The sequence below is a fragment of the Pan troglodytes genome, chromosome 9 (assembly GCF_028858775.2).
Source record: "Pan troglodytes isolate AG18354 chromosome 9, NHGRI_mPanTro3-v2.0_pri, whole genome shotgun sequence".
In the NCBI taxonomy this organism is placed as follows: Eukaryota; Metazoa; Chordata; class Mammalia; order Primates; family Hominidae; genus Pan; species Pan troglodytes.
The window spans coordinates 96632411-96647377 of NC_072407.2; the positions used below are offsets into that span (position 1 = coordinate 96632411).

Here is a 14967-nt window from a genome sequence, read left to right on the forward strand (position 1 = left end):
GGCCGATCACTTGAGGTCAGGAGTTCAAGACCAGCCTGGCCAAAATGGTGAAACCCTATCTCTACTAAAAATACAAAACTTAGCCAGGCATGGTGGCACACTCTTGTAATCCCAGCTACTTGGGAGGCTGAGGCAGGAGAATCGCTTGAACCCAGCAGGCGGAGGTTGCAGTGAGCCAAGATCACACCACTGCACTCCAGCCTGAGTGAAAGAGTGAGACACTGTCTCAAAAAGAAAAAAAAAGTATTTAAATAATACTGCCAAGTTAAAAAGAAAAAAAAAAAACTCCTTCCCTTTCCACCATTTGTCAAAGTAATATATGTGCAATATAGAAAAATTGGAAAATGAAGATATGTAAAGGAAAAAAACTCATCTGTAATTCCATTTCCAGAAAGAACTATTGAATTACATACTGTCCCATTCATTAAAATATCATGTTAAATAATTACATAAATTCTTAATATATTTGTTCTGAACTTATTTATTTATTACTCTATTTTTTTAATATTTGGGTTTTTCATATTTTTCATTTTATACATAACTGCTGTGATTTGTTTACACTCCCAGCCCCTACCCCTTACAAAGTTATTTTTTTCTAGTATTCTGGTTATACACTTTTCATTCTCCTTCCTCTCTAGACTCAGCTCATAAAACTTACTTCAGTTCCCTGTTCCCAAGTTCATAATTGTTTCTAATGTAACAAATCTAGTCAACAGATTTTTTGACTGAGTATGTCCCTTCCCTACTTAAAAATATTTGCACTATGAAACAGTCAATAATCTTGAGTCAAGATCCAAACCTTTCCAGATTTAATATAAAATTTTCCATTTAGTTACTGCCTGCTAGATGAGATCCTACATGTAAGCCAATTCCAGCCACCACCTTGTTTATGGAACTTTTTCATCACTGGCTACTTCAAAACAGTGTTACAGGGCAATGCCTAAAACTGAGGGATTACATCTGAAATTGGTTAAGAAATATAACACCCAAAACTGCCTAGTTAGGGCAAAGCATTTACTATTTGTAGAAATCTAAAATCCTAAGCTTCTAAAAATTCTTACCCCCAACCTCATCGCATGTATGTTAGGATGTCACACAGAGAGTGCAATGGGTGGGAGACTTTTGTTAATCCATTGGAAATGATATCCTGTTCTTACTTGAGTTCCCAGTATGACTTTATAAACGTGCTCAGGGATTTCCTTTCTCACTTCCACTATATTCCTGCCAATAAACAAGCTCCTTGTCATTTATTTTCAGATTTGCTGCCTGGGCTGGGTGCTCTGAATTGGTCTCTCCTTTTCTGACCATCCTCTATTACTAAGAGTTGTTCTCATGGCACTGTTTCTGTGTTAAAGTTTCATTCTTATTCCACTCTGGGGACCTGGTTCCTTTTGTAGTTGAATTCTGTTCTTCATTGCCCCATTGCGTATTTTCCCAACTAGATTCATGTACAGGCATTATTTATAATAGTGAATAACTGAAGCCACCTAAAATGCCCGATAGGAGATGATTTTTTAAAGTTACTATATAATATGATGCAACTGTTTTGTTTTGCTTTTTAACTCAATAAGTATTTTTCTTAATAAAGCAGGATTACAAGGAGGTTTCTTTAAAATTATAAAAATATACAGCAATCTTAAGCCAACAGTCATTTTCATACTTAATGATGTAATACCCTAGAAACACTCCTACTATTATCTGGAATAAAACAAAAATGCTGTTTTTTCCAAACATGTTTGCAACTTGCTCACTTTCCCTTTTCATTTTATCTGCCTCCTGGCTCCAGGGTCCTTGAGTTTCACGGCCCTTAGTTTCTATTTCTGTCTCAGTTTCTGTTTGTGTCTTAGGGTCCTCAATTTCCGTTTCCTCAGAGTTTCCTCAATTCATGCCAGAAATAGTCACTGCAGATACTGGATAACTTGGTGTCATAAGGGCTTACAGCCTGCTTTTCTGTTTCTCTTACTTTGTCGCCTTGGCTGGAGTACACTGGCGCAATCACAGCTCACTGCAGCCTTGGCTTCTTGGGCTCAAGCGATCCTCCTGCCTCAGTCCTACAAGTAGTTGGGATTACAGGCATGCACCACCATGCCCAGCTAATTTTTGTATTTTTAGTAGAGATGAGATTTTACCATGCTGCACAGGCTGGTCTCAAACTCCTGGGCTTCAGCAATGCATCCGTGTTGGCCTCCCAAAGTACTGGGATTACAGGCATGAGCCACCATGCCCAGCCACAGCCCACTAATTAATTTGGCCAAATAGTCATGGCAAAAGCATCTTTGAAGTACACAGATTAAAAGTAGAAAATAAAAAACCAAATTGATTGGGAAAACTATTTTCTTACAGCTGCATCCGTTGGGATAGATTTTTTTTTTTTTTTTTAGACAACTTTTTAATTTTTTTTTTTTTTTTTTTTTTTTTTTTTTTGAGACGGAGTCTCGCTCTGTTAACAGCCCAGGCTGGAGTGCAGTGGCGCGATCTCGGCTCACTGCAAGCTCCGCCTCCCATGTTCACGCCATTCTCCTGCCTCAGCCTCCCTAGTAGCTGGGACTACAGCGCCCGCTACCACGCCCTGCTAATTTTTTGTATTTTTAGTAGAGACAGGGTTTCACCGTGTTAACCAGGATAGTCTCGATCTCCAGACGTCGTGATCCGCCTGCCTCGGCCTCTCAAAGTGCTGGGATTACAGGCGTGAGCCACCACGCCCGGCCTTAAATCTTATTTTTAAAGAGCTCTATCCCATGGTTTATCTTATTAACACATCCTTTATCTTACAACTGAAATATTTATAGAGATAGAAATTATAAAATGAAGAGGTTTTTGGTTTTAATAAAAGTGGTATCATATTATATACATTTTGTGGCCCTCATTTTTTTCACTTAGCCATACATTATGATCATTTTCCTATGTAAAATATTTGTCTAAATTATGATTTTACAGGTTATATGTCATGATATGGCTGTACCAAAATTTACTTAACCTCGGCCTTATTGATGAGCATTCATTCTGTATCCAATTTTTCTACACTTGGCATTTTAAGGAGTTTTTCCACCTCCTCCCATACAACACATACAAAACCCCTTATGTGTTCTTCATAGCCTAGATTACTCTCACCCTAATCCTAATCCTGACAGAAATCTGCAAGTTTACACTCTGGAAGGAAGAAATCAGTAGGACTTTGGATGAAAATAGGGTGATCAATTTTGTAGTCAACATGGTCCATTTCAAGAACTATGCCTCCTTAGTTTCCAGAATGTTTCAGCTCCTATCAAAACACATACACACAGGGACGGGGGATTGGAGGTTAACATAGATGAACCTGGAGAACATTACGCTGAATGTAATAAGTCAGTTCCAGAAGGACAAATACTGCACGATTCCACTTATATGTGGAATCTACAGCAGTCAAACACATGGAAGAAAAGAGCAGTTGCCAGGGGCGGGGGTGGGGGACTGCTGGGGAGAATGGGGGAATTGCTAGTCAAAAAGCATAAATTTCAGTTGTGCAATGTGAATAAGTTATAGAGATCTGCTGAACATTGTGTCTAGAGAGCAGGGCTTGTGATGGCTGGTTTTCTCTATATGTGCTGTTCGTAACCAAAAAAATCCTAATTAATACAGCTACCTTTAGTTTTATCTGGCTTAATTACAGTTCTTGCTTGTAGCACATGTCTGTGGGCTAAATAGCTTCCTTCTAATTTATAATTCCACATCACATCTCCATAACTAAAGGAGAGAGAGTGGAAAGTATTGGGTGGAGGGACTCATGTCTACCTCCTTCCCCCAAAGGAAACTTGCTTCCTTTTAACTTGAAATTTTTTTTTGACATTCTGAAAAGCCTTGCCTAACAAATGGTACATGGGGATGAGAAAGTTGCAAAGACGAGTGTCTAATTTTTTACTCTGACAATGACACTTGATCAATACAGAAGTCATAAAGGATGAATTGATAAGGCAATCAAGGAAATAGGGTTTCAAAAGGCATCTGGTCAGGGTTACTGAAAGTCTAATACATTCACAACTTCTGACATCAACCTTTGGACTCAGGTTTGGAATTGCTTTGAAGCTATAATTAAAATGGGTGGGTTGAGTATGATAGCTGGCATGTCCTACAAGGGCAGATATTTTTTGTTTGTTCAGTTACACGTCATATGCCTGGCACATAATTGGCATTCAATAAATGTTACTGAATGGAAGTTATAGCTTTTGCAGATTTGTAAGCCCAAATAAGATCTGACCCTAATGTACCCCTACAAATATCAATATAGAACAATTCTCAGCCCTGTATTGCTTGGAAACACTTTGAAAATAGCACCACAAGCCTCCTAATGATAAAGGAGTCATGCCATATTATATAAAAGTAAATGAAACCTAAAGTGTTTTCTTTTTAAGTAACTCAGCAAATACTGGGATCATCATATCAAAATCTCTACTAGCAATCTTCATCAGTATTTGTCAAACTGTGAATTGGGAAATGGGAGAGCTTCAAAGGAGCCAAGGAAGCTAAACAGCTATTCAGTGGTGGAAGATGAAGAGTGGGCTCAGTGAATGGGTGGTCAGAATGCATCTACGTTTTTCATTGAAGCCTTGCCACTATTTCCCTGCTGCCTTGGATGATCCAGGAAACTAAGTGTTTGAACAGTGAGCTCACTCAAGAAAGAGGCTATCTTTTCATGCAGTGCCCAATGGTGCTGCCAGAAGAGTTGTTCCTGCAATGCAGTTATGTCTCTCTGTCTCTCTCTCTCTCTCTCCCCCTCCCTCCCTCCCCCAGCCCAAGACCAAAAGTTTATTGACTTGCACTAAACATTACTAAGATTAAATACAGACCAAACATTTTCTCTGGAGTGGTTAAAAATAATATTATTATAGCCAGCATTATTAATGTGATTTCACCCTTATACATTGTGCAAGACTTCTGGGCTGTGGTTTATTTGGCCACAGAAAGCATGATCTGGAACTATAAAATTGGCTGTCCGACTTCAGGAATGTGTTCTTCCTTGTAACATAAGCAACATGCATTTACCCTTTCATTTTCTATACTTGTCAAAAATCTACTATATGTCCCTAATTTTGTCCACTTCAATTCAACAAGCATTTCTTAATATTGCAAGTGCCCCAGGCCCTTTTAGAGGAAGAATCGTAGGAAGGAATGTGACCGAGCCCAGTTAGAACCTCTGTTCTGTGCTAATTGGCTGTTGGTGTGGTCAAAGAAGAATTACCTTACCTGTAGGGAAAAGACATCATTTCTCTATTTTCTTCCATGAAGCATGTCCTGGGTCTGTGTAAGAAATGAGGCCAGAAAAGGGGAGGAAGAGGGTACTCAAGATCCCTTCCTCCATCTGGAGAGAGTTGGTCTACCTCTCTGAGTTAGACTCTGGCTACCTTGAGTTAGGGTGCAGCCATGTAGAAGTACTGAGAGCAGGTACCACAGTAAGCCCAGACCACACATATTTGAGTTTCTGAAACTGTACAGGATTTGTGCTAACTCATTTGAGGATTCAAGTAGACCTGGGATGGTGGCAAGGAACAGTGTTAGTGAATCTGGATTAGATCTGGGGAGGACAATGTGATAGTTATCATTTTTACCCTATACTTGGGTACCATAATATTATCTTAATCATTATTTTATAGTCCAAATTCTTTCATATAAATTTTCATAAGTGCAGGAATTAAACTGTTTCATTAGTGCCTCAAGAAATGTAAAATAAATAGTGATGTTCATTCATTCATTTATTAATTTATTTAATAAATATGTATTAAATATTTGTCAGGCATGTGCCAGGCATTGCACTGTATGATGTTAACATGTTTATCTCAATGTCAAAATAATTTTATTTTGTGTAAGCCTTGTATGCTATAATTTTTTCCACATGACTGAAAATAAACTCTATTTTAGGAAAAGGTAGTTTAATGAGAATGTAGAGGTAAACCCTTGAAATATTTAAAATATCATGAAAATACAGTCAGCCTCCATATCTGTGTGTTTCATATCCTTGGAGTCAACCAAACTTGGATTGAAAACACTCGGAAAAAAAAAGGATGGTTCCGTCTGTACTGAACGTGTACACAACTTTTTTTTTTTTTTCGGTCATTATTCCTTAAACAATAGAGTATAACAATTATTTACATAGCATTTACATTGTATTAGATATTATAAAGTAATCTAGAGATTATTTAAAGTACACTGGATGATTGTGCAGGTTATATACAAATACTATACCATTTTATATAAGGGACTTGAGCATCTATAGATTTTGATATCCATGCGGGTTCTTCTACACTACTTTTGCAACCCTCAGTGTCTAAAGACCCTTCTCCATGCCTGATCTCATCTTCATGCTTGCAACTGAAAGCTAGTTCTTTCTGTGCAAATGGATATGGAAGGACGACTGCATTTCCGATTTTAACCAAAACTTCACTATGTCCATTTTTCTGAGCATCCACAATTCTTGCATTTCCTATTCTGTCAAGTAAGTGTACAGGAAGAACTTGAGTGCATAAAAAGTATAACACTAAAGTAAATATAATAAATTCCCATATTGACTATCTATAACAATTTCTTTTAGGGCCAGTACATTATCACACTTAGATAAAAAGAAAAGCACTTACAAATTTGTGTTAGGTTTATTTTTCTTTCTTCTTTTTTTTTTTTTGACAGAGTCAGGCTGGAGTGCAGTGACATGATCTCGGCTCACTGCAACCTCCGCCTCCCAGGTTCTAGTGATTCTCATGCTTCAGCCTCCCGAGTAGCTGGAACTGCAGGCATGCGATACTACGCCCAGCTAATTTTTTTTTTTTTGTATTTTTAGAAGAGATAGGTTTTCACCATGTTGGCCACGCTGGTTTCGAACTCCTGACCTTATGTGATCTGCCCACCTCGGCCTCTCAAATTGCTGAGATTACAGGTGTGAGCCACCGCTCCAGCAGTTTTATTTTTCTGTAAAAGATTTTGCAGGGCAATGAACAATAGATTGTGGGTGTCGTTCATTGTACACAATTTTTGATTTTTTAACCAACAGTCCATTCCATACTTATCTGTCCAACTATGCAAGGTTAAAAAATTGTTCCTGACAAAGGAAACTGTCTCCACCTATTTGCACACAGATTAGCCATTCCAACCACACCTGCTCACTGACGCCCTCAGCATGTCCTGGTAAGTACACAATGTAGGAAGGGACTCAACTGCCTTTTTCTCTCTTCAAGGAAAAAAAATTAAAACATACTTAGCAGGCCAATGTTCAGACACAGAAATCTCAGAGCCAACCAAGGGTAACAACCCATTTGAGGGTAGCCTGAATCTCAGGGAGTTTATGCTGACAGAGCTTGGCTCCACCTAGAAAGCTAGGCAGTCAGAACCTATTCTGGGGCTTCCATGGGAAATATCAAATCTGTCTCTGGTGAGTAACACTGGGAGAGCCTTTAAAATGAACTAGGATGGTCTTATTATCAAATGAACTATATCCTTGAGAAAGAATAAGGAATGAGTTCGAATTTTAGGAACCACAGTTGGCCTGGTTCTTGCTCCCAAAGAATTCTGTCCAATATAAAATTTTGGAACCGAATAGGTCACTTTTGGCATGTTGTGAGTTCATTGCTCATTCAGTGTCATAAATTAAGTCTTGAATTATGGAGCTCTCTTCTACACTACTTTTGCAACCCTCAGGGTCCAAAGACCCTTCTCCATGCCTGATCTCATCTTCATGCTGGCAACTGAAAGCTAGTTCTTTCTGTGCAATATTTTGTGGAAACTGAGAGGCCTTTAAATGCACAAAGAATCATTTGTCACCAAATGTAAAAGAATCATGGACTATTCTTCCATGTTCGAAATCTAAGATGATTCAGAGTTCATTTAGTCCAGCCTCTTCATTGTAAGAATAGTAATATCTCCTTCCTCTTGGGTAGCAGACATGTTTTTGCCCACCTAGCATCCTTTCCCTCTTTTTCAGGTAACACGACCTCATTTTTTCTTTTGGGTAACTTCTCTCCCCGCACTGTTATTCAAGAATAACAGATTATTCCACATCTGTTATTCAGATGGGACTGATTCTAGCTCCAGAGGAGGGTCTAAAGAGAGTACCCATTCCCTGACCACAGTGATTACTTCAAGAATGAGCACTCGTCCCAGGTTTGGCCAATGACAGCAGTCTAATTTGATATCATTTCTGATGCCTGTCGCCAGGACTATGCTTAATACATGTACAATATTTTCCACTGAAAGCTTAAGGGACATTTCAAGGTCATAGCAAGTCATTCACATAGCCAAGATCTCCGGATGTCTTCTCATTTTGTAGTGGGGAAAGAGATACCAACAGATAATTTCGGTAATACATTAAGGGCATACATTCATTCAACAAATATTCACTACTAGAAACCTGGTTCCGTGGTGGGTGTTCAGGATGGAATTATGAATGAAACAGTCATGATCTCTGGATGTCCCATGATGTTCTGAAAGGTGCAGCATGTGTGAGAGCGCACAGGAGGGCCATGTAAACTACCCTGGATATATGTTTGTGGGTATCCAGAAAGGCTTCCCAGAGAAAGAAACCAGCCTCCTAAATCTCTCTGAATCTATCCTCCTTTAATTTTCTTCCTCATCCTCACAGCTACTGTCTCAGTTCAGGCCCTCTTTATTTCACATCTGAATTACAGCAATAACTTTCCAACTGAACACCACCACACCCCTACTCTTACCCTATTTTTACCCAACTCACTCTTTACTAATGACAGAATGATTTTTTCTTAGAAACTTTTTTCTAAAGTATAATGTCCACCCATAAAAGTACATATGTAAGCATACAGTTTGATGAACTTCCATAACCAAACACACCCATTAACCAGAGCCTACATTAACAGTCAGCATTCCGCAGCCCCCCGCCGTGTCCCCATCCATATACTCACCCTCCTTATACGTAATAAAAATAAGAATTCATTTTAAAAATGAATATCGCTTCCTTCCTTTGTTAAAGCCTTCCAAGGACTTTCTCGACAGCCTGCAGGATAAACACCATCTCCTTCGCCAAACTATACGCTAGTAATTCCTCGCCTACTGCCCCAGTCTTCCCTCCCTGGCCTCTGCAGTGCTGCTCCCTCTGTGGCAACTAACACCTCAGCCCTCTTCCTCTGCATTGTAATGATTCCTAATTATTCCAGGAGCCACCTTCTCAAAGCCTTCCATGATCCCTTCCCTCCCCACTATCTGTTTCTCTCGTTGATTTTTGAAGGTAGAAACCGTGTTTTGCATTTGTTTCCCAATTTGTTAAATGAACAAGTGAGTAAATTTATTAATTTCCCATAACTCCTTTCCTCCCTTTCCTTCCCCTCTACCCTACCAATGGCTCTTTTAAAATAAGAACAATCCAGTCCCCTGTGAATGTTTGTGCATGTATGAGATGCACAATGATCACGTATGACCTTCAACCAGCAATTTGCGAAGTCATGACTGGTTTCCATTGATCCAGACACACCTTACTACCTAGTATCCCCTCCTCCCACATCAAATAAGGGTATAGTAGGGGCAGTTTGTGGTCTCAACCCTACCGAGGTAAGAGGGCACAAAGAAAATTGATATGCATGAGACCTCGGGCATTCTTCAGGTAAAAAGATGGCTTAATTGGAACATTCGGAGGCTTAAGAGAAAATCGGGAGTGGTGGAAGGAAGCAATCAAGCAGGGTAATATTTCCCAAATGCCTACCGGCCATGTGCCAGACACAATGTTAGGCTCTATCTGTGATGTCTTATTTAACTGAAGTGGGAGAAGAATGTGAGTAAATGGCTGGATTCTTGAATTGCATAAAAAGAGAAGCCAATGCACTTTTTCCTTTATTTCGTTTAAACAAGTTATTTGTGCATTTATAGCTTTTTCTTTTAATTAAAAGTAAGAGTGGAAAAAAGTCACTGAAATGTCTAATTTCAAATAAAATATTTGATTTCTAATTTCTGTTTTTCAAACAAACAAAAAAACCCCAGAAGCATTATGAAAGGTTTTACTGTGCAGGAGGAAAAGTTACTAGGTTGATGGGCCTAGCCAGAACACCTAACATCCTCCATCTAGTCTCCAAACTGAGGCTGTGGCCCTGCAGAGAGCGCCACTGGAAGCCACTTTTATAGAAGCTTTTACACACAATGCTTGATTTTTTATTTTTATTTTTTCGAGACGGAGTCTCGCTTTGTCGCCCAGGCTGGAGTGCAGTGGCGAGATCTCGGCTCACTGCAAGCTCCGCCTCCTGGGTTAACGCCATTCTCCTGCCTCAGCTTCCCGAGTAGCTGGGACTACAGGCGCCCGCCACCAAGCCTGGCTAATTTTTTTTATTTTTAGTGGAGACAGGGTTTCACCGTGTTAGCCAGGATGTTCTCGATCTCCTGACCTCGGGAACCGCCCGCCTCGGCCTCCCAAAGTGCTGGGAGTATAGGCGTGAGCCACCGCGCCTGGCCTATACTTGATTTTTAATGAAAACATTCTTAAATTCATATGGCTAACGCAAATTTATTTTCTGTAGGCATAACATCAAAAACACCTGGCAGGATTGCCCCATTCCCAGCACTGTCTATTTCTCCCCTAGTATCAGTGGGACTCCACTGATGCACAGCTGTGATCTACTAAAACTTCTCTCAAAACTCTCCTCTCCTTAGGTCAGCAGCCCCGCCCCTGATCTATTTGGAAATCCCCTGAATAAAAGTTGAATATCATAAACCAAAGCGAACACCCAGAAATTCAAATTCAACCCGTAGGTAAAAAATTTCTCAAGTGACTGTAGACGTAGATGTCTCCAGTGTCGCCTCACTAATAAAGTAGAAGAGGCCAGTGCGATACTGTCTTTACACCCTTAACTTGGGTGCTAGAATATTTATCTTCGTCATCATTTTATCATCCAAACTATTTTGCATAACTTTCATGGGTGCAGAAATTGTTTTTTAAGTGCTTGGTAAAATTAATAGTGATATTCATTCATTCATCTCACTGAACAGGCAATAAATTCCTTGACGACAAGGGCCTTTGGGGGGCCACATCTTCATCTTTGGTTTATGAGTCCTGTGCGTCTTGGTACAAGCAATACTACTATGAGCCGGCAAGTCAGACTTACTTGGTAGGGGACCAAAGGAAAGAACATGTTTTGATTGCTAAGAAAACATTTTGTTCTCTATCCTTTACTGGGCTGGCAGGCAAAGGAAATGTTCTTATGAGCACTCACATTGAAAACTTAAGTTCTTCACCAAATGCAGAGACTCTGAAGGCCACGCCGCTGCGGGCTGCCTCCACAATTCGACCGTCTCGGCGGGCCACGAGATCCTGGCCACGGATGCGGTGGCCGCGCCTCTGCTCGCACGTTCCCCTGGCCTCTGGACTCCCTCCCTCCCTCAATCCCTCCCTCCCTCCGGCGGGCGTCGCTGGCGGGTGGCTAGGCCCAACGGCAGGAAGCCGACGCTATCCTCCGTTCCGCGGCGCCGGGTCCGCCTTCCGTCTGTTCTAGCGCCTGCTCCTGCGCGGCAGCTGCTTTGGAAGGTCTCGAGCCTCCTGTACCTTCCCAGGGATGAACCGGGCCTTCCCTCTGGAAGGCGAGGGTTCGGGCCACAGTGAGCGAGGGTCAGGGCGGTGGGCGCGCGCAGAGGGAAACCGGATCAGTTGAGAGAGAATCAAGAGTAGCGGATGAGGCGCTTGTGGGGCGCGGCCCGGAAGCCCTCGGGCGCGGGCTGGGAGAAGGAGTGGGCGGAGGCGCCGCAGGAGGCTCCCGGGGCCTGGTCGGGCCGGCTGGGCCCCGGGCGCAGTGGAAGAAAGGGACGGGCGGTGCCCGGTTGGGCGTCCTGGCCAGCTCACCTTGCCCTGGCGGCTCGCCCCGCCCGGCACTTGGGAGGAGCAGGGCAGGGCCCGCGGCCTTTGGATTCTGGGACCGCCCCCTTCCATTCCCGGGCCAGCGGCGAGCGGCAGCGACGGCTGGAGCCGCAGCTACAGCATGAGAGCCGGTGCCGCTCCTCCACGCCTGCGGACGCGTGGCGAGCGGAGGCAGCGCTGCCTGTTCGCGCCATGGGGGCACCGTGGGGCTCGCCGACGGCGGCGGCGGGCGGGCGGCGCAGGTGGCGCCGAGGCCGGGGGCTGCCATGGACCGTCTGTGTGCTGGCGGCCGCCGGCTTGACGTGTACGGCGCTGATCACCTACGCTTGCTGGGGGCAGCTGCCGCCGCTGCCCTGGGCGTCGCCAACCCCGTCGCGACCGGTGGGCGTGCTGCTGTGGTGGGAGCCCTTCGCGGGGCGCCACAGCGCCCCGAGGCCGCCCCCTGACTGCCGGCTGCGCTTCAACATTAGCGGCTGCCGCCTGCTCACCGACCGCGCGTCCTACGGAGAGGCTCAGGCCGTGCTTTTCCACCACCGCGACCTCGTGAAGGGGCCCCCCGACTGGCCCCCGCCCTGGGGCGTCCAGGCGCACACTGCCGAGGAGGTGGATCTGCGCGTGTTGGACTACGAGGAGGCAGCGGCGGCGGCAGAAGCCCTGGCGACCTCCAGCCCCAGGCCCCCGGGCCAGCGCTGGGTTTGGATGAACTTCGAGTCGCCCTCGCACTCCCCGGGGCTGCGAAGCCTGGCAAGTAACCTCTTCAACTGGACGCTCTCCTACCGGGCGGACTCGGACGTCTTTGTGCCTTATGGCTACCTCTACCCCAGAAGCCACCCCGGCGACCCGCCGTCAGGCCTGGCCCCGCCACTGTCCAGGAAACAGGGGCTGGTGGCATGGGTGGTGAGCCACTGGGACGAGCGCCAGGCCCGGGTCCGCTACTACCACCAACTGAGCCAACATGTGACCGTGGACGTGTTCGGCCGGGGCGGGCCGGGGCAGCCGGTGCCCGAAATTGGGCTCCTGCACACAGTGGCCCGCTACAAGTTCTACCTGGCTTTCGAGAACTCGCAGCACCTGGATTATATCACCGAGAAGCTCTGGCGCAACGCGTTGCTCGCTGGGGCGGTGCCGGTGGTGCTGGGCCCAGACCGTGCCAACTACGAGCGCTTTGTGCCCCGCGGCGCCTTCATCCACGTGGACGACTTCCCAAGTGCCTCCTCCCTGGCCTCGTACCTGCTTTTCCTCGACCGCAACCCCGCGGTCTATCGCCGCTACTTCCACTGGCGCCGGAGCTACGCTGTCCACATCACCTCCTTCTGGGACGAGCCTTGGTGCCGGGTGTGCCAGGCTGTACAGAGGGCTGGGGACCGGCCCAAGAGCATACGGAACTTGGCCAGCTGGTTCGAGCGGTGAAGCCGCGCTCCCCTGGAAGCGACCCAGGGGAGGCCAAGTTGTCAGCTTTTTGATCCTCTACTGTGCATCTCCTTGACTGCCGCATCATGGGAGTAAGTTCTTCAAACACCCATTTTTGCTCTACGGGAAAAAAACGATTTACCAATTAATATTACTCAGCACAGAGATGGGGGCCCGGTTTCCATATTTTTTGCACAGCTAGCAATTGGGCTCCCTTTGCTGCTGATGGGCATCACTGTTTAGGGGTGAAGGAGGGGGCTCTTCCTCACCTTGTGACCAGTGCAGAAATGAAATAGCTTAGCAGCAAGAAGCCGTTGAGGCGGTTTCCTAAATTTCCCCATCTGCCACAGGCCATATTTGTGGCCCGTGCAGCCTCCAAATCTCATACACAACTGTTCCCGATTCACGTTTTTCTGGACCAAGGTGAAGCAAATTTCTGGTTGTAGAAGGAGCCTTGTTGGTGGAGAGTGGAAGGACTGTGGCTGCAGGTGGGACTTTGTTGTTTGGATTCCTCACAGCCTTGGCTCCTGAGAAAGGTGAGGAGGGCAGTCCAAGAGGGGCCGCTGACTTCTTTCACAAGTACTATCTGTTCCCCTGTCCTGTGAATGGAAGCAAAGTGCTGGATTGTCCTTGGAGGAAACTTAAGATGAATACATGGGTGTACCTCACTTTACATAAGAAATGTATTCCTGAAAAGCTGCATTTAAATCAAGTCCCAAATTCATTGACTTAGGGGAGTTCAGTATTTAATGAAACCCTATGGAGAATTTATCCCTTTACAATGTGAATAGTCATCTCCTAATTTGTTTCTTCTGTCTTTATGTTTTTCTATAACCTGGATTTTTTAAATCATATTAAAATTACAGATGTGAAAATAAAGCAGAAGCAACCTTTTTCCCTCTTCCCAGAAAACCAGTCTGTGTTTACAGACAGAAGAGAAGGAAGCCATAGTGTCACTTCTACACAATTATTTATTTCATGTCTTTACTGGACCTGAAATTTAAACTGCAATGCCAGTCCTGCAGGAGTGCTGGCATTACCCTCTGCAGAACAGTGAAAGGTATTGCACTACATTATGGAATCATGCAAAAGGAAAAAAAAAGTTTCATGATATCTGTTATTGGCAGTTTTTGTTTATCTCTGACAGTTTTTAGTTAAATGTTTAGATCCTCAGAACTACATTAGTGCCTACTATTAACTTACTGTGTCTCTTGTTAAAGGCTAAATCTGCGCTTCTCCCTGGTGCCAGCAGGTTCCCCTCACAGTCAATGCAGTGGTATAGCATATCCTCACATTTCCAGTGCCCTTGAGACTGTGCTATGGAACCAATCTTGAACATATATGCATTGACTTGACAAGTTACTGAGTAAGCAGCATATTCAGCAGGTGCCACTTCATGCCTACTCTGCCAAACACTAAGCTTGGGGCCCTAGGGAAGATAGAGAATTATACAAGGCAAAGTCCTTCTCTTTAGGGCTCTTACAATCTAGCACTTCCAAAAAGTAAATGGTGACTGATAAAACAATTGGCAGAACCTGTTTGATTACTGTGACAGTCTTAATGATACCATAAATCAATATTAGAAAGCTAGTTGGCTTAAAGCCTGAAATAATGGGAGTTTTCTCCTCCACTTATTAGAATAAGGACCCTCAGTGACTAATTATTGTGGGTAGGGTCAAGATTAACTAGTTTTATACAGAGTTCTGCTGTGAATAGTCATTTTGCATTTGATT

The 14967-nt window shown here is 44.0% G+C and overlaps 2 protein-coding genes across 3 annotated transcripts in view; both read left to right on the plus strand.

Annotated features, from left to right (window-relative positions):
• The first annotated feature begins 11641 nt into the window (after nucleotides 1-11641).
• FUT4 (fucosyltransferase 4) lies at nucleotides 11642-13234 on the plus strand. The gene has a single exon (NM_001008985.2). The coding sequence runs from the start codon at nucleotides 11642-11644 to the stop codon at nucleotides 13232-13234; it is 1593 nt and encodes a 530-aa protein (NP_001008985.2).
• An 11-nt stretch (nucleotides 13235-13245) lies between these two features.
• PIWIL4 (piwi like RNA-mediated gene silencing 4) overlaps nucleotides 13246-14967 on the plus strand; it is a 75778-nt gene continuing 74056 nt past the window's right edge. The window contains exon 1 of one of the 2 annotated variants that reach the window (XM_063784437.1): nucleotides 13246-13326. In XM_063784437.1, the coding sequence (XP_063640507.1) occupies nucleotides 13321-13326 (6 nt within the window). In that variant the 5' untranslated portion in view covers nucleotides 13246-13320. Of the gene's footprint in view, nucleotides 13327-13688; nucleotides 13771-14967 lie in introns of those variants that run through there. The other variant, XM_054662639.1, reaches the window with a different exon arrangement.